This window comes from Danio rerio, chromosome 23, assembly GCF_049306965.1.
Source record: "Danio rerio strain Tuebingen ecotype United States chromosome 23, GRCz12tu, whole genome shotgun sequence".
Lineage (NCBI taxonomy): Eukaryota > Metazoa > Chordata > Actinopteri > Cypriniformes > Danionidae > Danio > Danio rerio.
This window is the reverse complement of record NC_133198.1, coordinates 22,187,413-22,214,044: the sequence shown is the minus strand read 5'-3', so window position 1 is coordinate 22,214,044 and position 26,632 is coordinate 22,187,413. Positions and strand designations below refer to the sequence as shown.

The following is a 26,632-nucleotide window of genomic DNA, read 5'->3' as shown; positions in this document are numbered from 1 at the left end:
AAGCCATGGATAAACATGGATGATTGAAAATGCTAAATGATATTTGTTTCAGTGTCTCGTCACCATTATTAATGTTTGCTTATCACAGAAATTAGGAAAGAGAGCATTAAAGAAACACAAACTTGGGATATTGTGTGCTTCATTACAGTACAAACCATTTTGCAGCTTAATCTTTTTGTGGCGGATTCATGATTAGAAATTTCTTCAAAGGAAATCGTTTGCATCATTATAAATGTCTTTGTCTTTCCTGTCAATTTTAGATCACTTTAATACACCCTTGCCAGTTTTTCAAACAAGTAAGATGTAAAATGATTTTGTTAGGTATTGTTGAAAAGGAATGGAAATGTGGGCTTTCTCCCTAGTGGTTCTTAGCAGACGGTGTACTGGACTAGCCAGTAATTGTAATGCATCTTATTTTGTGTGTCAGACTGTGTCACAATATCCTCCAGCAACAGCAGATGTGGTAAAAAAAAACACCTGGTAATTGTTCGTGTCATGCCAGGGCTGATAAGAACTGTGGAGTGCAGTCATTCCTCAGTGGGGGAAGTGGAATCTGCTCTGCAATATGCTGCAGGGATCTGACGCTTTACAGCAGAGCTCTTCGCTCCTTACTTCCGTCTTAGAAATCACAAAGGAACATTAAATGAAAACCTGTATCTCAGCTTACCATTATACACTCAGTTTGTCCTCTAAAAGAACTTCAGCCCTTGGCTGTATTGGGCTTAGTGAGAGACACAAATGCAACCAAATGCTAGCTGTATGCACTTGTTTTGTTTTGTGTGTGAGGAGGCTAATAATTCTGTTTTAAATTCTTGTTAGTTTTAAATCTTTATTTAGTTTTTCCCTTAAAAAGATGTCAAAATCAGCATTGTAACATGTTAAATATGTGTTGCTCCAAGCATTTTAATTGGTTTGTTTCTATATGTTTTCAGTGTTGCATTTTAAAGTATGAACTAGCATTTGCTTTGTCTTTAACCATTAAAATTGTGTCTGCATGTTTTCTACACTGCATGATTTGGTGTATATTTTTCCCTCTTCCAAAAATTCCTAAACAAATAATTCATGGAATATGCTTGTCAAAGAAAAGTGTATTCTATGGGCCATATATACTTGCAAAATAAAAGAAAGTTTTGCAAACAAAAAATAAAGTATTAAGCTAAAAATAGCTCAATGCCGGCAGCTAGCTCTCTGTAGCTCTCACATGGTCGCCCACTGAAGGTAAGCAGGGCTCCACCCGGTCAGTACCTGGATGGGAGACTACATTGAAGTACTAGGTTGCTGCTGAAAGTGGTATTTGATGAGTATTAGGGGTATTTATACGTGTGTGCGTGTGTGTTTGTGTGTTTGTTTGTGTGTTTGATGGTTGGTCAGAGTGTTATTGTGCCCATGGGTTTGATGAGCTTGTGGAGTTGTTGTCAGTATGGGGTTTTGTTTTTGGCAGACTTGTCCTCTTTCTAACCTCACTGCACTGTGCGAGACATTCTGTCCAGGTCAGACACAAAGATCAGCTGCCCTCTCACTCTTTCACAAGTCATTATAACTCTCTCACACACACATATACTCACACTAATGAGGACATGCCAAAGACTTCTGTTTTATAAAAAGTGTAGGCTGGACATGCCAAGAGCTACGGGCATATGATTGATCAGTCTGGTGATGCAGACGTGCCCTCATTACTGTTACACACCTGGGCTCACATTCCCTCTTCGTGAGTGCAACTTCTGCTTCAAACTTTTGTTTAGTCTGGTTTGGTTTAATTTTAGAGGCTGAATAGAAATGCAGTGGCTTTAATAGAGACATTGTGATATGCTGCTTAAGATATTGCATATTTAAGAAGCATATATATAGTAACTTCATTGTCATTTGTTTCAATTTAAGTCATAAACGCCACAAATGTCTTGTAATAACCACCAGGGTTTTTTCCAATTATTATTAAAATTAGTTTTCTTTTTTTCTTTCTATTTCATGAGTGCCATACAAAGAGAAAAGGTGTGTTTATATTTAGTGTTACATTCTGTTATGATCACCAGCGATCTATTGTTTGAGATCTCGTGTTTTGACCCAATATTTTGTTTACCATTTATGTTGTTTTGCCACCTACATTGACTTCTTTCCCTGTGACCATGACTATTCTTTTTGATTGTCCTCATGCTACCGGTTGCCCCTGTTTTGAACTTTGCCTGCCTGACTCATCTCTAAATAAACTGCAGTTGGCCCTCATCTTTGTTGTCATCTGACTCCATTCAATAACAAATGAATTAGGCAAATCATTGGACACCAGTGGTTTGTTCTGTAGCTATCAGAACAAATAATTTTGGTCACACTTTACATAAGGTATAACTCTTGCTATTATTAAGCCATAAATTATGACTTTTGCCTCAATAAACTCCTAATTTGCTGATTATTATTATGATTAAGGTAGTAGTTTAGGTTTGGTAGGATTGCAACCCAGGTTCATTCTCAAAACGTTCCACTATATGCATTTCTTGAGAGTGCCAAATACGTCCCAGGAGCTACTTTTTTTGTAGTTTTTGTTTTCGCTGTGTATGCTTTTTGAAATCCCAAATTTCTATCTTGAGTGCTATTTGCTCCTGCTCTTCTCGCTTAAATCCACTAGAGGCCGCTTTCGACTGACCGACTGACTGACTGACTGACTAACTGACCGACCGACCGACCGACCCATTGACCGATCGACCAACCCACCCTCCTCCTTCCGTAAACCCAACCAATAGTGTTTTCGAAAGTACCAATTGACACAGCCACCCACTTCTCTAAACCTAACCGACAGATTTAAAAAGCAATCCAGAAAAAAATAAAGCCTTCGCTTCATTTTTACAACATTTTCAAATTTTACCACATTCTTACCCCATTATTGACTTGTTTATTTTATTTTTGGCTTCTGTTGTTGTCTTACTTGCTTTCTGGAACCGTTCTTTGCCAGACTCAAGCCCCATCGACATGGTCAACTCTTCCCTGCGTCTCAAGTCTGCCGGCGTACACGGCGAGCTAACTGGACAAACTGGTAACAGTATGAAAGTCCTCCACATGGAGGTTAGCGGTCAGCTGGTAAGCGGGAAAAGGATCGCTGTCATACCTCTTCTTAGCATTCGTTTTAAAGGGCACCTATGGTGAAAAATCTACTTATCAAGCTATTTGGACAAACATATGTGTATGTATAGTGTATAGACAATCATATTGGGGTGATACAAACACACCCAGCCCTTTTTTTTTTCAATTTAACAACATAAAAACAGTGGACCAAATAGAGTGGTTTTCAGACCGACTGCAACTTTACTTGCGGTCCCTCCGCCCACCGAATTGATTGACAGCTGCGCGCATTAACATGTTCCGGTAGTCACGTGTACATGTCAACAAGACCAGGCAAACATACGCAAAGCAACCGGTAATAAAAGGTTTGTTCTGTTCGCTAGGATCAGCAATCATTATCAAATTTGATTAAGTTTCACATGTTTAAAGTGTTTTAAAACAGTGCACGTGTGTAATTAATTACAGCAATTTACTTCAGCTTTACTTCATCAGCACAGCCGCGTGTCAGAACAATTATAAAAGAAGACACTTCAATCCCGGTTTGTGGACGTTAAATCAGGTTTATTTTGTACATTAGCATAACAGACATCCACACAGTACTGGAGGTTAGCCTGTATCCTGTCACATTTGAGTGCAAAAACAGTGCTAAGCTAAGCGCGCTCTGTCTGTCTGCCTGCCTGTGTGTGTGTGTGTTCACAATACTGATTAGTAAAGGTTAGTTCTTACTGTAGTATTTCTCACAAACGCTATGTGAGACCTTCTTCCTTTAAGTCTGTCTGTTGTCTGACGCAGCCGAGGGAGGAGATTAGATCACACGGGAAGGCACGTAGAAACAGTAGGCGGGAAAGACTCGTCTTAAAGGCGCAGGACGACAAAACCACCCCCTGCTGGAAATCAGTATAAAACAGCATCTTGTAAAAGGTATAATAAAAAATCTGATGGGTGTTTTGAGCTGAAACTTTATATACACATTCTAGAAATGCAAAAGACTTATATTAAATCTGAAAAAAGGGGTAACCTAGGTGCCCTTTAAACATAAAATGCAGCCATTTGCAGCTCTGGCTACATAATTCGCATCTCCAGAAATATAGGATATATAGGGCCACATTTTCATAATGAGCCTATAATGCAATATTAGGTGTAAAATAAGATCATGCAGAACATGTACTTTATATTTTCTAACAGCCAATATCTTAATTATAGGCAGTTAATAAGCAACTATTAAAAGTGAAAATTGGTGCTTAAACCACAATGTAATTTCTTAAGGGTATAATGATATTTTCTTTCTCAGTTAAACATCACTTGGGAAATTTTTGAAAAAGAATAAAAATTTCACAGGAGGGGTAATAATTTTGCCTTCAACTGTATTTTTTCAATTATCTCTAAACTTATTTTATTTCCTCATTTTGAACAGATTGTTTTTATTGTAATCGGATCAATTCAATACCTTTCCAGCCCCTTGAAAACACAATTTTTCATAATATTATTTGAAACTGGGATATTTTGCATGAAGTGAGCAGAATAAGGATGTTTTTTTCCTTCCTCTTCTTTTATTTCTCCACTGTGACACAGTTTTGTCTCAATGGTTAGACTTAAACTCAGTGATTTGACATCACAGGGAATAATTCATATGGAGTCCTCTGCGTTTGCTTGTAGTCCTCCTTTAGGTCTTCATCTTTCTTTTTTCCATCTATTTTTTTTCCTCTCTCTCACTCACTTGTGTTCAAAGGGCAACTCTCCTTTGTATTACTGGTCATGCATTAGTTTGACATTTAACCCTTTCATGTGTGTAATGATCGTATTTTTCGGGCTCCGCCATTGTTGCTAGAAGGTGCTATCGGAAGTTAATGAGAAGTATTTATATTATTTATTAAATTACGCATTAATTGTATTTTATTAGCATCTATCCCTACCTCAACCCTAAAACCAACCTCACTGTAATGTTAAAATATTATTTGTTATTTGGTCAGAATAAATGTTGCTATACTGACATGAATTTCCTCAGCTTTATCCCATCTAGACCTCCCCATCTACTGCACCGTGGTAAAGTCTAGATGGGATACAGCTGAAGGTACTTCTCGTTAATGTGATGTTTATTCATAATTTTTGTCTGAAATACATGAAGGTAAGCTACTGTTTATCTGGGAGAGGAATAGAGAAAATATTCTAGTAACATAAACAGTCTGTATCTCTTGTGAACAAAGCACATTGTCCAGTTATATTTAAAATTGATTATTATTGCCATCTCCATAGACATCCACGTGTATTTTACAAACCTTAAATGGCATGTTTTGTTTATTGTTATGTTTATTTGACTGTCTGAAACCTTAAATTAATGGTATTTGTATAAAAGCACAAATAAATTGTGATTTTTGACAAGCACTGCACACTTCTTTCTGTGCCTCAGCGTGCACAGTCAAATTTGAATTTAAAAGGCTGGTCCACTATGATATCACATTTTAAACTTTAGTTGATGTGTAATGTAGCTGTGTGAACATAACCAACATCTCTGAATGTAAAAAGTTCTAAGTTCAATGCAAAGGGAGACCTTGGTTTTTACAGAGTTAGCTTAGCAAAGCCTACAATGAACAAATTTTGGGGACTACAAAAAATACTTCCACCCCGTGTAAAATCAAAAAGGTTCGTTACTGCACACCCCACACTGCACAGGTAAAGGCCGTTGCCAGAGGCACAGTAACGTTATAGCAGAGATGAAGCTAAAAACGCGTCTAAACACTGCTGTTTCCACAGAGCTTCATCTGTTTCTGTATTTGGACTTCCAAAGGACACGACACAAAGACAGAAGTGCTTACAGTTCAATATTAATTATGTTCCAGAGAATTATAAATTACATAGCAAGCATGATTTGACAAAACACAGCTCCAGAATCTCTCCCAGTTCAGTGCTGGATTTGGCTAAAATCTCCTTAAAGAAGAAGCTGTGTACTACAACCAGTAAGGGTTTTTATTTGTTAAAATCGATCATGACATGTACAGTGTCTAGCGTTAGCGGTAAGCTGTAGCATCGATGTAAATAATGCGAAATGCTGCTTTTCGGGCAAACGATTTAGCTACAAATTCATATTTATCAGTCAAACTGCCGTAAACACACACACACACACACACACACACACACTCCACCAGCACGTTCGTGTCTCTTATGTGTGGGCGCACGCGACTGCATTGATTGTCTTCAGGCAGTTTTTCCATGCGTTTCACATCTCAGATAATGAAGTTGCAAAAGATAAGTGGATGATTCATATTACTTACACCTGCATATTCCGGATATATATGAAAGACGTTGTGTAACGCATAATAACTTAGAAACTTAGAACATAGAAAACAACTCAATCCGAGCATCAGAGAAAAAGAAAAAGAAAGTCCTGCGCACATGCGCTTGTTACAGACGCAGACAACATTCACACCACACACACACATAGACGCACATACAACAGCAAACACTCTTAAAGGAGCCGCACCCCATTTTCACTTGTTACAGACACTTGTCAGATTTTATTTTAGAGCAGGCAGAAGGTTGACTGATTGTTTACACAGCAAAAAGCGAGTGCTTTTACAGGCGTGGCATGGAGCCGATCCGCGAATAGCAGCACATTATGACAATGACCAATCAGAGTCACTTAAGGGCGGGACTTTCAGAGGAACTAGGAAATATATCAGTCGTTTTCATGTTAGCTGAGTAGCTGTGTATAATCAAAGTGAGATATATGAAAAAACCACGTGATTTACTTTAAGTGAAACATGATCACACATTGCTTTGCATCTTATAAACACAACCAAGCCTTAAAATTACATTCTGGACCACCTCTTTAACATTCTACCAGCCAAGGCTGATCACACCGGTGTGATCGTATGCATGAAAGAGTTAAAAAAAGTTTTGCAGAAGATCTTCAACATGGCAGCACCAGTAAAGTTTTGAAACGTAATTATGTTATTTGTTGGTCTGCTGGACCACAAATAGAGCAACAGCAAAATCACATTAAGGCCAAGAATGAGGAATGAGCCTGTATCACAGAATGCTCATTTACTTTTGATTTACTTTGGGATGCGCCCCGCAAGGTCTGTCACAGAATGCAGACACTCGATCACATGTCACCCAGATGCACCAAAATAAGATCCCTACTGTGTTTGCTAATAGTATTAAATCTGGTTTGGGCAGGAGTGCAGCTAACCCCATTCTGATGCAAACTAAAACATTCTTGGAGAAATATAGAAGCATGTGTGAAGGTGTTTTCAACTGGTCTTGTTTTCATTTAGCTGAATGAAATACATGTCTTCGGGTCTTGTTTACACCTGCTTAAAAATATATTTAGATTGAATGGATCACAAGTAAGGGAGGCACATTCCGTTTTATTTGGCTTCTTTAGTGCTTTTTTGATACATTTTGGATTTGTGATTTCTTTAAGTTGAGGGTTTATAAACGGGTTTATATTTTGGCTTTTTCTGATCTTTTGCTGTAGTATTGAGGAATAATTTTGTAAAATGTAGATATAAGCAAGCAAACCAAGCAGCAAAACTGAACCATTGGCCTAGAGTTTGTGTTAGAATTAGGTCTGGTAAGAGAACATTGTGCTGCTTAAGTTTTTTCACCTTTAAACCCAACTTAAGTTGAACCCTTTTACGGATAAGTTTTTAAATACTCCTGCAAATCCTCATGTGTGATTTTTTATTTTATTTTTTAAATTAGAACATAATTTACATTATCATCAAGTTAAATTTGACAGCCCCTTTAACTTAAAAATATATAGTTTTTTTTTTCTTTTTCTGACAAAATTGACAAACATTCTAATTATATTGTTAAATATCTCACTTTCCACTTCTCAAATAAGTGCAAGAACATGTATTTCAGTGAAACAGCTAATTAATAATCAATATTATTTGATCTGTGATGAGTGACCTGTGAAACCATGTAAGAGATTAGAACCACCGGATTTACAACATGCAAATTCATCAACTTCTAAAATACATGAAAGTAAGCATCTTCATCTGGTTTATGAAAAGAGTAACTGTACTAGTTACCTACAGTAAACAGTGTGAATCTCATGTTAATTAAGCTCATGTTCAGATTGTGTATAAAATGATAATTAGTGTTGTCTTCAAAGGCATCAGTGAGTGTTTTGTTTTGCTAGTATTTCTGAATATTTCTGCATATTTCAAAGTCTGAAACCTAAAATAATAGTTATTTGTTTGAAAATACTGATAAAATAAAAGGAGAGCTGATTTAAATTTAACAGCTGATTATATGGAACACTGAATGTTGTAAAGATGTCAAGTTTAATTTGTTCAGTAGGATAGTTGGTGATGGTTAGATCAACACAAACGCATTTTAATACCATGTTGTATACAGGGACCAGACCTAGAGGCATTCGATTTGTTGACTGGCAACATTCTACTTCTATCTTCCATGTTTTAATGCACTAATGTTGAAAGAAATTCCACATAGATTTAAACATAGTAAAATATGTGTCCATTTTTTTACTTCATGCAGCTGACAGGGGATCCACTGCATAAACATGCCAGAGTAGTTGCTGGTTCATTTCATTTCATTACTTTAAAAATAGAAAAATATATGTATGAAGGGACCGGAATTGTTTTTAGCTGTAAGCATTAGCGAATTAGCCAGTTTAGCAAGCAAATTTTCTGTGTCACCACAAAGAGACAGTTACTTTACATTATTGATAAAAAGTTTCAAAGTAAAATTTTATTTGTCACAATAAAATTGCGGCGACGCAGTGGTGCAGTAGGTAGTGCTGTCGCCTTACAGCAAGAAGGTCGCGGGTTGCTGGTTCGAGCCTCAATGTTTCTGTGTGGTGTTTGCATTTTCTTTCTGCGTTCGAAGTTCAGAGACATGTGGTACAAGTGAATTGGGTAGGCTTAATTGTCCATAGTAAATAAGTGTGTTTTGATGGATGTTTTCCAGAGATAGGTTACGGCTGGAAGGGCATCCGTTGCGTAAAAATGTGCTGAATAAGTTGGTGGTTCATTCCACTGTAGCGAGCCCGGATTAATAAAGGGACTAAGCTGAAAAAAAAAATGAATGAATGAATGAATGAATGAATAAAAGTGCGAAATGTGATAAAAGGCTTCTGTTCTTGTCATACACAGTCAGCATGACCAATTGCAAATAACCATTAAAAATAAAGAATACTGAATAAAAGGTATATAGAGAGAAAACAGGTGACTAGTGAGAAAGAAAATTACCTTAGCTTGTCTTAGTTTACAGGAGAACAAATATCACAATATATGATGATATGTATGGCTTAATGTAAATGTATATAGTTTTTCATTATTAAGTGCAGGTTGAGCAGATGCAAACTCAGTTTGGTTTCAGGGAGCAAAAGCACTTCCCTAATCACGGCAGAGAAAAAAGTCTATTGTTGGGATGGCTGAAGTCCTTCAATATCTTCCTGGCCTTGCTCCAGCACCATTTGCAGTAGAAAGTCTCAAGGTCAGGGAGTTCAGTGTGGATGCTATACACTCAGCTTATAATATCACCCAACTGTCCTGCTAGGTGCTGTTCTCAAACCAGACAGTGATGCTTCAGTCAGGATGCCCTCTGTGTTGCAGGTATAAAATGTTGTTTGCACCTGAGACAGCAGTTTAAGGCTCTTTAAGTGTCTAAGATGGTAGAGACATGGTAGAGTCACCCTGTTGTTGATGTGACAGGACCATGACAGGCCTGTGTGATGTGTACAGGTCAGTATCTGAAACTGTCCACTCTGTCCACTGGGCTCCTGTTGATAGTCAATGTCTGGTAGTTCCTCTCCTTCTACATGCTATAAGTCCAACTAACACGTTGAATTAAAAAAATACAGGATAGCTCACCAAACTCATGGTAGCAGCAGAAAAATAAATCAAGGCTCACACAGGTCACATCCCACATCTTGTGCTTTATTCTTCTGTCACAATATATTACAGAAAATAACTTAATCTGAGCATCAGAGAAAGTCCTGCTCTGTGTTACAGAAAGTTCACACATTCACACACACACACACACACACACACACACAAACACACACACACACACACACACAATGGCAAACTCTCTTAAAGGAGCCGCACCCCATTTTCACTCGTTACAGATACTTGTCAGATTTTATTTTAGTGAGCAGGCAGAAGGTTGACTGAGGTTTACACTGCAGAAAAGCGCGTGCTTGTACGGGCATGACGTGGAGCCGATCCGCGAATCGCAGCTCATTATGACAATGACCAATCAGAGTCACTTGAGTGTGGACCTTTCAGAGGAACTAGGAAATATATCAGTCGTTTTCATGTTAGCTGAGTAGCTGTGTATAATCAAAGTGAGATATATGAAAAAAACACGTGATTTCCTTCAAGTGAAACATGAGCACACATTGCTTTGCATCTTATAAACACAACCAAGCCTTAAAATTACATTCTGAACCACCCCTTTAATCGATTTAGGGCAACATGAATGAATTGTGTGGAACCCAGCATTTTTTACAGTGGATATCATTTAAGCTGACATAAATCATAAAGTTAAACTTAGTTATAATAGTTTTACATAAATATATAGTTAAGTATACATTGAAACTTGATTAACTTGCTAAAATAAGTTAAGTTCATGCAAAAACGTTAATTGCCATGAGTTCATTTTTTTTACAGTGCACATAGTCATATGTGTGTGGCTCATGAGAACAGCAGGGGGCTGAAAAAATAACCTTGCGGGGTGCCAGTTCTGAATGTGAGAAATGATGAGACATGTTTGCCAACTGTTTGTGATCTGCCTTAGAAACTTTGTAGATCCATCAAGTATTTTATTTTTATTGTATAATTACCCCTATAATGTTTTTGAATAAAAATGTATACTTTTATTCAGGGTATCACGGTGGTGCAGTCGGTAGCATGATCGCCTCACAGCAAGAAGGTCGCTGGTTCGAGCCCTGGTCAGTTGGTATTTCTGTGTGGAGTTTGCATGTTCTCCCTGTGTTTGCGTGGGTTTCCTCTGGGTGCTTTGGTTTCCCCCACAAGTGAAAAGACGTGTGCTATAGATGAATTGAAATTGTCCGTAGTGTATGTGTGTTAATGCAAGAGTCTATTGGTGATTCCCAGAGTAGGGTTACGGCTGGAAGGGCATTTGCTGCGTAAAACATATGCTGGATAAGTTGGCCGTTCATCCCGCCGTGGCAACCCCTGATTAATAAAGGGACTAAGCTGAAAAGAAAATGAATGAATGAACTTATATTCAGAAAGGACACATTTAATTGAACAAAAGTCACAGTAAATTCTTATATAATATTTAATAAGATATGTTTGCATGAAGACAGCATATTAGATAATTTTTATCATATTAGACCATATTAGATTGAAGGATTGTTTGAAGCTGAAACTGGAGTAATTATTCGAGAAATCTGAATCTCAGGAATGAATTCACAATGTTTTTTATATTATTTTAGATTCTTTTAAATGCAAATATGAAAACATTTGGAGAGATTTAAAATTAATTGAAAATGTATCGTTGGACACACTCACCTGTATTTTTAGATAGCACTGTAGCTTTATATTAGAGCGCAGGATGAGTTTTTTAAAATTATTTTTTTAAGTATTTTTTTAATTGAGTCAATTAAAGTTTAGAAGCTAGCGTTTATTTAATTCGCTCCATTAGATTTTTATGCATTTAGTTCTCTAAATTAAGATTTAATATTCACATTTATCATTGGTACATGAGTTATGAATATCTTCATGACTTTTGCAAACATTATGAATAATATACTGTAAAAACATCAACAAAGCATACATGCTGTATAAGACAAGCTTTAAATTAAACACTAAGGTGCATTATGTAACAAAGTTTCTACTCCATCACTGTCTGTCTGTTAGAGGACTGACATTAAAGACCTCTTCTATTAAATATTAAATATCTCCTTGTTTCTTTGTTGTTAAATTCAGATTTTTTAATTTTTTTTAAATTTTTTTTGGCAATGTGTATGTAATATTTTCTATTGATGGTGCCGGGTGTGTTTTTTACATTGCCAAGTGTACATGATGCACTATGCAGTGGCTGTCTGTCTTTGAGTCTGGGTTTTGTTCAGCCACACATCACTCAGCTCAATTTCTCACCCATACACACCTCTGTTAAATCTGCTGGTGTATTTGCCCTGTTCCCCTCAACTAATTTTCTACAATTTGGACCATGGAGGCTTTAATGATTGAAGGGGAAAGGCTGAAAGAGCTGAAAGAAGTTAATTAGAGGTGTCCAGCAAAGGTCAAGAGAACAGGTTCTCCTAAATAGACTGCTTTAACCTCACTTTCTTACAGAGACACGCTTCCACATCCTTAACACTTTTCACACTGTCTTTACTGCATTTCCATTTTCTGGCCACCTCTTCTCTCTTCTGCATTGTTTCTTAGACAGGTTCTTTCTCCTTTTGTTTTGTCGTGTGTGTGTGTTTTTTTTTTTTTTTTTTTTTTTTTTTTTTTTTTTGCCTGGATCTGTGTTCTGTCCCAGAGGGCTTTCAGTAATGCCAAAGCTGGGAGGAGATCAGTCACATTGTGAATGCATAGAGAAGGAAAGAGAACGTGTGAGAAGGAAAGAATAGGATGAGGGAGAAAAAACATTCCTGGGAACGTGACAGTGTTTGATACTTTCTGATCTCTCGCATACATTAACAGTGACACTCAAAGTATACTCTCTGAGAATACAAGATACAAAAGCTGTCACCGCTATCAAAAGGGTACCATTGTGCACCTATAAGATTATGCATCATTTGGGTTTAAGGAGTAATGGTACAGTATATTGTCTGTTTTTGCAGCAGAAGGTTTATTGGGGGATATTTTACTTGTTCATAAGACTGTCATGTAGGGCTGCACAATTATGGGAAAAATCATAATGACGATTATTTTGGTCATAATTGTAATCAGGATTATTCAAAACGATTATCAGTTGAAGTCAAAATTATTCGCCCTTCTGTGAATTTTGTTTATAAATATATAAATATTTCACAAATAATGTTGGAGGGATTTTTTACAGTATTTTCTATAATATTTTTTTTCTTCTGGAGAAAGGCTTATTTGTTTTATTTCAGCTAGAATAAAATTTTGAAACCTATTTTAATAGCTTGATATTATTAGCCCCCTTAAGCAATATATATTTTTGATTGTCTGCAGAAGAAACTAATGTTATATAATGACTTGCCTATTTACCCTAATTAAGCCTTTGAATGTCACTTTAAGCTGAATACTAGTATCTTGAAAAATATCTAGTGTACTGTCATCATAGTAAAGATAAAAGAAAACTGTGCTTTAAGCATCTTCACTGTAAAAAAAACTTTTTAGCTACAAAAGTTTTGGTAACACTTTACAATAAGGTTCATTAGTTAATGCATTTACTAACATGAACTAATCATGAACATCACATGTACAGCATTTATTAATCATAATTGAACATTTAATAATGCATTATTAACATCCAAGTCCATGCTTGTTAACAATAGTTAATGTGCCATGAGTTAACATGAACTAACAACGAACTACTGTATTTTTATTAACTAACATTTATTAACATGAACAAATACTGTAGTAAATGTATTGTTCATGGTTTTTTCATGTTAGTAAATGTGTTACTTAACATTAACTAATGAACCTTATTGTAAAGTGTGACCAAAGTTTCAATAATAAAAACAGACGGCAGCAGTAATATTTGCGTGCTGTCACTTTAAGAATAGTGCGGCTCTGATATGGTTTCTCTTTCACGTGTCCTTTGATTCTCAACTCGTTTATTTATAACAAAACTGAGGGTTAATGTGATTAATCACTAAACACGTCGCTCTGACACAAATGTGCATGTGTTTGACCATTAACATGCTCACAACAAAATGATGTTAGATGTGTGTGCTTTGCTGTCCGAGGCTAAGCGCAGCGCGCGCGCACACATGCACTCACACACTACATGGGCAAGGCTAAGCCCGGCGCGCACACACACAACAACATGTGCTCTTTCTCGCTTATAAAAATATGAATGATGCGCATCCCGTGCTGCAAAAGTTGCAGTACAGCACATGCTTTTAGTCATTTTCACGTGGAACTGAGCTTTGCAGAGCGACAAATGTGTACAACTGTAAAGGGGGCAGGATATGATGTAATAATCATTTATCTCGATAAATGGCATTTCATAATCGTTAATGGCCAAAATCAAAATCGAAACTGGATTTTCGATTAATTGCACAGCCCTACTGTCATGAAACCTTTATAATCATGACATTACACATGATTTTTTGCATGCTTATGGCAATTGTCATTAAGGGCCCTATTATACACCCGTCGCGATTTGTTGCCATTTTCAGACAAATGAACCCTTATTTTCACGTTTTGTGCCACATTATATACATTATATGTTTATATAGCAAATCCATTTGCATCCAAAATGATTATTTTCTACATAAATATAAAAACCACTACCTCCATGCCTTATTCACTTCAGGGGGCTTTTTCAGTTTATTCATGACAATTTGCATTTGTATAATGTTGTTATTATTAGTAGTATTATTATTTATTATATGCATATTTATATTTGTTTTAATAAAAATTTTTTGATTTGTCCACCTGGTTTTGCAGATGTATGCATCAACATAAAAATAGGACGTGTGTTTGGATATTTGTTTGACCACACCTCGTTATTATTGTTAATTAATATGTTTGCTGGAAATTAGAACTGAATTTATAAATAGTTTTGGAACAAATCTTTGCGCTTAACAAACAAAATGAAATATGTAGGCTAATGGATGTCTTCAGTGAAGTGCGTACAACACTGTTTCCATATACACAAAAGTAAAGGAGTAAAGTTGAGTAAGAGTAAAAAGAAAGTAAATAGGTGTTCGTTCTTTATCCTCACTGGATACAGATGATCTGTGTACTGTTTTCTTGCTAGTAAAGCATTCAGTTTTTCCTCTTACAAAGTCTGCCATGTAAATAGCAAATGCGCCATGGCGAGATGCAACTGACTCTTAAAGGGCCATGACACCCCCCACTTTCGGTTAAAGTCTACTTAAGAATTTTTTCAAAAGATGCATGATTAATGGCCGTGGAGCCCCGCGAGCATAGGGCAGGAGTGGGCGTGGCCAGCAGGGGAGAAGGGGAGCGAACATCTGTTGTTGACAGTTAGCTCACAAAATGAGACACAAACCCTGAGGAAACGCATGAGTTTATAGTTTACAACGTTAAAATGCAAAGAAATAAACAGTAATTTAATGCCCTGCTACATTTGTTATTTGTAATTTCATATATACATAACCACAATTTGTATCATTATAAAGATAAGTGCGTTCATGTAAACACTATAAATGAGGATTCTCCCTCGATCCCCGGGTCTATTATAGATCTGAATGCAGACTCAGTGCAGCAGGTCTCCTGACCTGCCTATTTTAACCATTAGCCCTGCTGGTAATATAGAGGATTTAGGCAAACACTGCAGCACGGCGATGTGTCTGAATGTGAATGAACTCCTGATAAAAGTCAACGTCCGCCATTCTCTAATTCGCGTGCTGCTCTCCCGACAAAAATGCTTGCAGCACACACACAGCTTTGCTGTATGATCGGCCCTGACAAGATCGCGGGACTAAAACATGTAACAAACCCCGTGGATCATCGAAACAAACACATACGAGCCTTCATGAACAGTTACTGCGTCCCGTTGGTCTGTGTCTCACAGCTTGCTTGAAACTGGCAGGTCTGTCTTGCCTTCGGAAAGCACGTGCTCTCATGAATAATTAAGCAGCCGGCTCTTCTCATAGGATAAGAAAACTCCGCTGTGAATAATAATGAGAAACCGACGCGTCATCATTGCACTTGCAGTACTGCGCTACGTCGCCGATTTTGATCCCTCCCCAAAAATCATTTTTAACCCGGAACCTGAAATTAGCTGACAAAAGCTCAAAATTATCCAGTTTTCCCCACAATTAAAGCTGACAGGTGCTAACATTGTCTTAACTGATGCTCAACACACACAAATCTGTTAATATAAAAAAAAAAAAAGTTCTCCTGGGTGTTCTGAACCTTTAAAGGGAATAGGAGATGACGAGACTCTGAGTGGTTTAATGCAGATTATGCTCAAAACACCCATAACTCATTAAGAGAATAAGCACAACCCTGTGTAAACTGTATTTTTCCATCCTTAAAATAGCAAAGTGGATTCGGACACGCCCTTAATGATTTTGTGTCATGCGCTTTAGACCTTGGATTTTTTTTTAGATCGTTTGAATAGAGCCCTAAGTGTCATTTTAATCAGTTATGTCATTTTAAATGCAAAGATGACATTGTTAAAGATGTCTCTGATATTACAACATGATGTAAACAAATACATAATACTGTAACCTGTCTTTGTCATGCCAATTTGACATTATCAAAATCATGACTACTTGACAAGACAACAGAACTTGTCATAAATCTTTCATAAACATAATTGTAATGAGGCCATTATAACTGTCGTGAGTTTATAGCAGCCTCATTATTGTTTTTCTTAACCTTGAACTACAGAGGTCCAACATAAAATGTAATTAAATGTCATTCAATATTAATAACACTGTTATAAAATTTTCATTTTTATAACAGTGTCATTAATATTGAATGGCATTTAATTACATTTTATGTAGTAGAGTATTGACACTTTTAATAAGAAATTTTAATTACAAGTTTGTTCGACTGAAAAAAGTTATCAAAAATTAGTCATGACATATTATAATGGCCTCATGACAATTATGTTTATGTTTATGACATGTTTATGTTGTCTTGGTAATGTCAGGTTGTCATGACAAAGATGAAGACATGTTGTGATATATTTGTTTATATCAAGTTGTCTCAATAGTATCTGAATGCAGACTTGGATTTGCAAGCTGAGACTGCATATATCAGACTTGCAATGTCAGACACAATGCACTCAATGGAGCTTAGCTTGCAACTACACCAGCATCTGCATCTCAGCTGTGAGGACAAAGACAACTCAAACAATGTCATATTTGCATTTAAAATGACATGACTGAGCTAATGACACAATGAAAGTTGTCATAAGCATATATAAAATCTCCTTAATATTCATGATGTGTCATATCATGATTATAAAGGTGTCATGACCTTAAAGTAAAGTGTTTAGGGTATAAAAGTAGCTGAACAATTTATAAAAGCACTCAAACATCATTGTGCGGAATTGTTTCTTAAAGTCAATTTTGAGGATTTTCAATCTGTACGTGTTTTTATTAGTTTAGTTTTTGGAGGTGAAGATGTATTAAAACTGGTCTTTGTTTGTATTCGTCTTTTTTGGCTGCTTTTACCTAGTGACAGAGGCTTTAGTATCAAAATATCACAACTCAGTTTAACAGAACTTCTAATAACAAGGACAAAAACATTAGTCACATTTATTAAAGGTATGATTCACCTAAATTAAAGCTTTTGTCATTAATTATTCATCCTAAATTGTACAATCACCTTTTTCCCTGTATATACAAGTACATTTTGTATGATCACACTGGTGCCACATTCCCCAGTGGATAACAACAGTGCTTGTTTGAGCGATAATAGATGATGAATTATAGTAGCGCAGTTCAATAGGTGTACTCTCAGATTTTGATCATGTACCACAGATATTAAACAGCTCTAGGAAATTCACAGCATAATAGCATCGCAGTGAGAAGTAGAGAGAATCTTTCTAATTTGCTACAGAATTTCTTTTTATAAACCGTTGATTTCAGATCAGTCTGTGCTGATGTGGAACCAAGGAGAACTGTTACTTGCAATGCTTTCATCTTCTGTTTTACACGGTATAAAACAATGGATGGGAAAATATTAAAACTATAAATGCACATAAAAACATATGCTCTCCTGTGTAAAAAAAAATAGGATGTATTTTGCCATACATTAAAATAATTCAATGCACACCTAGCGATATATTATCCCTCACTTTTGAAATCATGTTTTGTTATATTTATATTTAGTTAATGCTCAAGAGTCACATGAAGTCTCATGAAATATGACAAATGTAAAAGAATTGTGACCTAACTGTATAGAAAATAATAAAAAAAAAGGTTGTTTAGTGATCTCTGAAGTTGTTGGTCAGTTCAGTGGCATACTATGTGAGAATAATATGTTGTGTTTTTAGTTTGAGATGTTAATTCAGAATAAATGCCATGTTTGACTTTACTAGGACTTGATGTAGCAAAAAGCTAAAATGTTGCATTATAACTGAAATACATTCTGAAATTGAATGGAAAATATTGAAAAGTATTTTTTACGATCTGACGTTTATCCACTTTTATTGAAAATATTCTTGGAAGTTTTCCGACTGTTTTGTCTGCTGTGATTGTATTTTGATAATGATTTCCACCAAGATGCACATCAATATGACATGAAGCTCCATCTATCACAGCCTCTTTTTCTTTCTCATTACATTAAATATGCAGTCTGCTGTGACTAATGTGTGTTACTGTAGCTACACACTCTACACACTCTTCTGTGTTATCCATGAGAAGGGCTTCTCAGACATGCTCCACATACAAAAACACCCCCATGAAATTGTATTGCTAGCCAGTTCTTTGAGATTGGCAATAGAAACAGATAATAGTTAATAGTTTCTACCTCACAGGTTTTTGGTCACCTCTTCATTCATTATTCCCAACATAAAATCCAATTGTTTTTGTTGTTTTTTTAAAGCGCCTTTGATTTGGGTTTAAAAGAACAGTTCATTTCGACAGTTTATTCACCCCCCTCCACCCATTTAAATGTTAAAAAGTTCATTTGAACATTTTTGAACTCGTTCAGCCAATCATTGTGTGTGGCGTGAGCACTTTTGGCTTAGCTTAGCAAAGATCATTGATTTGGATTAGATCATTAGCATCTTGCTTAAAAATGAGCAAAGAGTTTATGCTCTCATTCTGGCATAATAATCACGAAAATTTGCTGCTGTACAATGGCTTCTGCATGATAGAATTGTCTATAAAATTTCATTCAAAGGAAATAATATTCATGCAAAAGATTTCTTAAATGATTATTTTCCAGTTACGCTTAGAATTAATTGTTTAGAATAACAATTGTATAATAACAATTATACTTTTATTGATTTATTTAAAAATCTGACAGCCTACAGGTAGGCTTTTCTTTTTCTGGATTGCTTTTGAAGACATTTTCAGTTGGATTTAGGGAAGGGGTTGGCCGTGGGTCAACTGGTGCTTTGAATACACTCTCACTTGGGTTTAGTGAAGAAGGTCGATGGGGTGATTGGTCAGATACTGTAGGTCAGAACACAAATTACAGTTGTGTATAAAAATGCCTTGCCTGGCCTATGGTAAGCTAAGCTAAGCTAAAAGTGTTTCCTCCAGACCCAGAGATCGGCTAAATGTTGCTGAAAACTGTTGAGCCTATTTCCAAAATTAAGAGCGTTCCTCTAAGAATCAGCAAGGATCATAGTTTCAGTTTTCTTTCTTTGATGTTTATTGGTCTGCAAGTCAGTAAATTAACTACAAATTTTCATTTTAAGGCAAATACACATTAATTTTAGGATTCTTGGATGAATAGGAAGTTCAATTAGCAACCAGTATTTAAAAATAGAAATCTCACTGAGAATGAATCAGTCAATAATTAATAAGTTGTCAACTCTATTACATTTTCGAGTCTAGTACAAACAATAAACTATCGTACCAGCAATACAAAGACTGTGGATTTGCTTGGATTAAAAGCTTCTGCAGAAAGCATTAACCCAACAGAATCAAACAATTAGCTGTCACCAGAGATGCATTATACAAAATGTGGCTTTCGATGTTTTTATTATTTGAGTGTGCATGTGTGACTCTCCCCATAGAATGAATCATTTGTTCTGTATTCAGAAGTGTCCCGCTCATTCAGACCTTCACTTGTGAGCATCTGCTAAATGAATACATTTAAATGAGTTGTAGGTGTGCTACATATTTGCATCTGTGTGTGTGTGTGTGTGGGTGTGTGTGCTTTATGTGTCAGAGCCTCAATAATGGCAAAGCCTGTCAGCTTGTCTGAGGAGACCAAAGTGTTGTCAGTGAGCCGTGACATGTGGTAATCGCACACACACTGACTCCCAGCAGGGACAGACCTGACTGAGTACTATCAGAGAATAACCACACTCTGAGGCTATTAGAGTTTTGCATTTGGAAATTAGTTTTTATTTCAATAAGGTTTTTAAAATTGGGTAGACATGTCAGTTTAGCTTTATTTTTGTAATTAGTTTGTGACCACATTTACGTTTTAAGATATATATATCTCAAATATATATATATATATATATATATATATATATATATATATATATATATATATATATATATATATATATATATATATATCAGGGTTTCCGCAGGGTCTTAAAAAGTCTAAAGTTTTAAAATAAAAATTTTAGGCCTTAAAAAGTCTTGAATTCGCTTTTCTGGGTCTTAAATATTTTTGCACAGGTCTTTTTTTCCGATGTCCATGTAACGCTACATCTAATGCTCATTTAAATTCTTTTTGTTGTTTTGCTTGGTTTTCATAGTGTTGTAGTTCCTTATTTCACTAGTCCAAATGTAATTTGCGGTATTACAACTACAAGACCAATGAGACCTACTATGAGACCGACATGCAAGAGCCACTCGAGCGAACAGTTCGAGTGATGCCGCATTTGATTTGAGTTGAATATGAAACACTTTGAAGAGATTTGTCTGAAACAGGTACGACTGTACAGACACCTTTATAATCCGTCAATGCGTAATCATAGGAATAACCAGATGGCCAACAATTGGAGGAAAGTTTTTGTAAGTTTGGAAAAACCTGATGTGCATATAACAATTTTGAATTTAAAATAATTTAATAGTTACAAAACTAAAATGAAGAAACAAATTATTTCTTTAATACCTGGAAAGGATTTACAAAATACCTGATGCCCTGTTTCTAAGCTTTTTGGGTGATAATGGTCAAGAATGTTGGACCATTACTGCCTTTTTGGCTTATAAGTAGAGGACAGAAACTAACCAGGCAGTAATGTGTAAATTATAAAGGCGAAAGTATAAATCAGCCTTAAGATGTTTGTTTGGGTTTTTTTCCTGTAGTTAAATCGTGCATCTAACCTGTCTTCAGTACTGTTCAATTTGAATAAATTTATTTTGCCAAAATTGTCTATGCTTGTTTTTAATATTGTGATTTAGGTCTTAAATTTAATACCTAATAGTCTTAAAAAAGGTTGTAAAAAGTCTTCTTTTTACGAAAATATAATATCTATATATATATATATATATATATATATATATATATATATATATATATATATATATATATATATGTATATATATATATATATATATATATATATATATATATATATATATATATATATATATATATATATCAGGTTTAATGTCTGATCCAAAAGACGGCACTCACTGAGCAGTATAGAGTCCCCTCACTATACTGGGGCGTTAGGATCCACACAGACCACAGGTTAAGCGCCCCCTGCTGGCCTCACTAACACTATTTCGGGCTGCAACCTAGCTTTCCCTTGTGGTCCCCCATCTAGGAACTGACTGGGCACAACCTTGCTAAGCTTCAGTGGGCAACCATGTGATGATGACAGTACATAATATTTTACTAGATAATTTTCAAGATACTAGTATTCAGCTTAAAGTGCAATTTAATATAGATTAATTAGGCAAGTAAGGGTAATTAAGCAAATCATTGTAAAACGATGGTTTGTTTTGTAGACAATAAAAAATACAGCTTAAGAGGGCTCGTAATAATAACTCTAATGTTGAGTATTTATTTAAAACTGCTCTTATTCTAACTGAAATAAAACAAATAGGACAGTCTAGAGGGAAAAAATACTATAGGAATGCTGTGAAAAATTCTTGCTCTGTTTAGCATTATTTGGGAAATATTTAAAAAGAAAAAAAAATTCACAGGAGGGTTAATAATTTTTCTTTAACTATATATGTTTTTCATATATTATACATTTTTATTTTAATTTACAAAGATGTTTTTTGGCTACCAGTTTTAGTCTTAGTTTCAATTTAGTTTATAAAATAACCTTTCCATTCTAATCATGCTCTTCTTTCTTACTCCTCCGACAGGTGGGCGTCAGGGAAAGCTGCCAGTGACTGCATTCGAGGCTTTCGATCTTGAGATGAAGAGCTGGACGAGGTACCCGTCTATCCCCAGCCGCAGAGCGTTCTCGTCGAATGCTGCCAGTGACAGAGCCTTCTTCAGCCTCGGCGGCCTTCAGCAGCCCGGACCACACAACTTTTACTCCAGACCTCACTTTGTCTCCACTGTAGAGGAATTTGATTGTGAGCAGGGTGAGCGATCCATCTCTTTATTTCTAAATCCCACACCGAGAACATGAACAGAGGAAGACATTGTTTTCTTTGCTACACTTTGTCTCTCTCTCTGTGTCTCTCTTTCTTTCTTTCTCTCACTCTATCTTATAAAAGTTTAATACTGATATAAAGTACACAATGTGAACGTTTGCCACAAATATAGATTGTTTTACAGATACTTCAGCAACAGGAAATCAGTAGGCCTACACCGCAAGTGTCTGTGTGTGAATTATAAAGCTTAGTCCACTGTAAACAATCTTCTCTGGCAACCCTGTCATGCATGACATGTCATCCAGGCCTCACAGTCCAGCAAGTTTATCCTCCTGATCGGTCAGCTTCAGATTGATTGACAAATTGGCAAACCTCACGAATTCAACCCGACTGCTCCTGAACTTTTTTAATGTTTAAATACGATCGGAAGGTCGTGAGCTGCTTAGCTTAACTCATGACTTCGTCTCACACAGTCAGAAGCCATGACCATAAGACCATGGGATGGGAAAAACACTTTATATTAATCAGCTTTAAGTTCATTCATTAATTTTTTTATTTTCGGCATAGTCCCTTTATAAATAAGGGGTCGCCTCAGTGGAATGAACCGCCAACTTATTCAGCATATGTTTTACACAGTGTATTAAAGCTGTAATCAGGCCATAAAAATGAGGCCTGATTGGGGCCTGAGCTCGACAGAATTCGGCCTGAGCACGACAGATACATTTTGATGGACAGCTTTTTAAAAGCCCGCACCTGTTTACAGCCTGACATTATTCAAATGTACACAGGCACACAGCTCTTTGGAACAAAGAAATAAAATAAGTCCTCTATGTTAAGCATTGTAACATTTCAGCACTCTAAATAGGCCTAGGTACATACACTTAGCCTTTAAATTGGCCAACACACCAATGAAAAGAAGTCTTTCTTAACAAATTAAATTGAAGTAAATTCTAAATTATGACAGGTATTTGGCAATAACAAAATTAAGATAAAGGCTCTGCGAGATTTGCTTTGCCACGTCTTTTCATAATCTGGCCTTAAAGCGACGGTGAAGCTGAATATTAAAAGAATAGCCTAATGCCAACATCAGCCTGTGTACTCTGTCTACATTATATTTTTATGGTTTAATTAATATTTTTTATAATTTAAAAAAACTCTTTACTCACCAAAATTAGGCTACGTGTTTTTGTGAAGGAACATTATTGAATTCACTGTAAATGGCTTTTGCGCAGTCCTGCACTCAGGATGGTGCGTCCAGCAGCACCGAACACCCTTTCACGGCTGCTGCTACAGGCTGAGATGCAGAGTTCTGATCTGGCTAACTTTGCAAGTTTTGGGTAGGATTGTTTGATCATCTTTTACCAGCCAGGAACATTCATTTAATTTTCCATGACAGCAGTTTCAGTGTAGTGAGTGACCTCATCTTTTTACCTGTCAGCTTGCTGTTTAGCACTCTACTGTCATACGCAATGTATGAGCGACGTGTCGGGTCCCATTGGGTTCAGGCAAAGATCTTCAGCTTTACAGCAGATGCCCTTCCAGCTGCAAGTCAGTACTAGGAAACATCCATAATAGACTCATTCACACATACACTATGGACAATTTAGCTTTCTCCTATAGCACATATCTTTGAACTTGTAAGGGAGTTTATCAGCTTAAGTTTTTTTCCACCAGGAGTTGTAGGAAAAACATGCCTGCAAAAACATTGTTCCAAAAATAAAAAAACAACATTTACAAAAAATTAGCTGCATTTCCTGGATGAAATCAGCAATAGAAGCTGTAATAACTGAATAAATGAACAAAAACTTGATTTGTAAACAGCTGTTAGTGAGGCTTTTATTATATATCATTTAATTTATCAAAACTCTGTAGCTTAGCTTGTACTAAATATGGCTGTCAAGTAATTTACAATTTTCCACAATCGAATATCGTGACTTGCACACAGTCAAGATTCCCTTCCAATGTTGAAATCATGGCCTTGAACTTTGTCGCCAAGGCCTCTCTTTGATCGAGCCATTGCTGGGTCAGTTGACAATTCTGTGTGGAGTTTGCATGTTCTCCCTGTGTTGGCGTGGTTTTCCTCCTTGGTGCTCCGGTTTCCCACACAGTCCAAAGACATTGACTATAAATGCAAATATATTTTGATTTCAATATCTTTGAACATTATCCAATCACTGGTCTGCTGGTCTACAGTCAACATGTTTTAGAATCAACATTTGATCTGTCATGAAATCACGAATCATGAAAGTGGTCTTGACATTATTCTGGTCTCCTCTTCAAGGCTTCCTCTCTCTGTTCCTCTTTTGATGCTGTGGTTGAATCCTCTCTGACAGCCCAGCTTCAATCTCTTCAGCCTCTCTGTGTGACAGCCAGTTGAAAGATTGATGGGTTGCTTCGTTCACTGTACATACAGGACCCGAGGGATGGAAATATATTTGCTCCTCTCTCTCTAACCGCACAGCAGGGGGGCAATCTGTGGTATTACAGCATGCTCTCCTGGTAAAAGCCATCTATAAGTCCTTGTGAAAACTGCTTAGTCAATCACTGGTCTTATAAGGTGCATATTTTTAATCTATTTTCTTGTGTCAGAGAAATCAACAGGGGGATGCTGAATGTTTATCCACCTTCCTCCAAGCATAGGAAGTGGTATTCAGTTCACAGAATTGAGCAGTATCAGCTTTACATTACGCTGACTGGTCCACATGCAGTTTTAAAGGAGTTCATGAGCCATTTAAAATCTCGGGACGCATAAAATAACATCCTGCGGTGGATATAAAATGTACTGTACGTTGATCCTCGAGGCGCAGTTAGATATAAAACTGCGAAAAACATCGTTTTTTGTTATTGAAGGCATTTATGCAAAACTCACACTGATTTAATTTTCACTTTGATTTAACATGCTGTGTAAAAGTCAGACCACATAAAACAGGGGTTTTTAAACCTAATGCAAGTTTTAGGATTTTGAAGAGGTTTACAAAAATGATAGTCAATAATATATGTAATACTATAAAAAAAAATTACTAATAATAGTATTACTAATAATATTTGTAATTGTAATAATAACTAGTATTACTAATAATATTTGTAATACTTTTTAAAAGCTGCAATTATTTACTGAAATTGTTTTAATACATTTGGTATTTTGGCAGTGGATTTTTTTTGTTCCCAGTCTCTTTTCCTATCACTGTATAAGCAGAGTAAAAGTAGTGGAAAGAGTTGGAAGTAAGTTTTATGTCAGGTAAAGACCTGTTTTTCCAATCTTCCATGGTCCAATTTTGTTGAGCCGGTGTGAATTGTAGCCTCAGTTTCCTATTCTTAGCTGTCAGGAGTGGCACCCGGTGTGGTCTTCTGCTACTGTAGCCAGTAGGTCAAAATCCCAGTAAATCAGAAGTTTCTGAAATACTCAGAACAGCCCGTCTGGCACCAACAACCATGCCACATTCAAAGTCACTTAATTCACCTTTCTTCCCCATTCTCATATTCAGTTTTGAACTGCAGCAGATCGTCTTGACCATGTCTACAAGCTTAAATTTAGTTGCTGCCAAGTTATTGGCTGATTAAAAATTTGTGTTAACGAGCAGTTGGACAGGTGTACCTTATAATGTGGCCAGTGAGTGTATACAGTATATTAAATGTAAATCACCTGTTAACCAATTTTTGACATAGTCCTGAAAATTAAATTTTCACACCAGGAAAAAATATTCAAGTTAAAGTTATATAATTTACCGGATATTACAGTTGGTAATTTCTACATTTCTATAGTAAAACAGTTTCTATATAATTATTAGTTTTCAATATTATTTTGCTCTCTTTTAAAATCAAAGGCACAGTTTGTGCTAGAATTTTAGTTTTGTTTCTTTGAACTCTGTAATATACTATAATTTCATTGTCCGTCTCAAGCATTTATCATTGACAAACGCTGCTTGAAGGCTCACGTTGACCAGTCTGAAAATGTAACTTAAGCCCTTAACCTCAAATCTTAATCTAATTATGACAAACTATATATCGTTGGAAAGGCCTATGTCTTTAAAAACATATTTTACCATGTTTTGTTGCTGGATGAGTACTAGACTGAAACCAATTTACTGCCATTGGGTCAATTCCGGTTACATTTTAAACCATTTATTGTAGTATAAAACATGAATCAATCATAACAAACTACTGTATATATAATCTGACAGCTTAAAATGTCTGATTTTTGAGAAGTATAAATGAGCAACAGTTTTTTATCTATTTGCAACATGAAGTCTCCTGAGGAATAAA

The 26,632-nt window shown here is 36.0% G+C and overlaps 1 protein-coding gene and 1 long non-coding RNA gene across 5 annotated transcripts in view; one reads left to right on the top strand and one right to left on the bottom strand.

The window, feature by feature from the left end:
• The window catches only part of klhdc8b (kelch domain containing 8B), a 211,657-nt gene that overhangs the window by 151,128 nt on the left and 33,897 nt on the right, over positions 1–26,632 (top strand). For 2 of the 4 annotated variants that reach the window (XM_073938798.1, XM_001339539.7), the window contains one exon: positions 22,133–22,357. In XM_073938798.1, coding sequence (XP_073794899.1) covers positions 22,133–22,357 — 225 coding nt within the window. Of the gene's footprint in view, positions 1–502; positions 4,192–22,132; positions 22,358–26,632 lie in introns of those variants that run through there. The other 2 variants (XM_073938800.1, XM_073938799.1) reach the window with 1 other exon arrangement.
• Positions 2,444–6,412, bottom strand: LOC141380483 (uncharacterized). The gene is made up of 3 exons (XR_012398457.1): positions 4,115–6,412; positions 3,578–3,698; positions 2,444–3,329 (listed from the first exon to the last, which is right to left on the bottom strand). It is a non-coding gene; the product is annotated as an uncharacterized lncRNA (long non-coding RNA).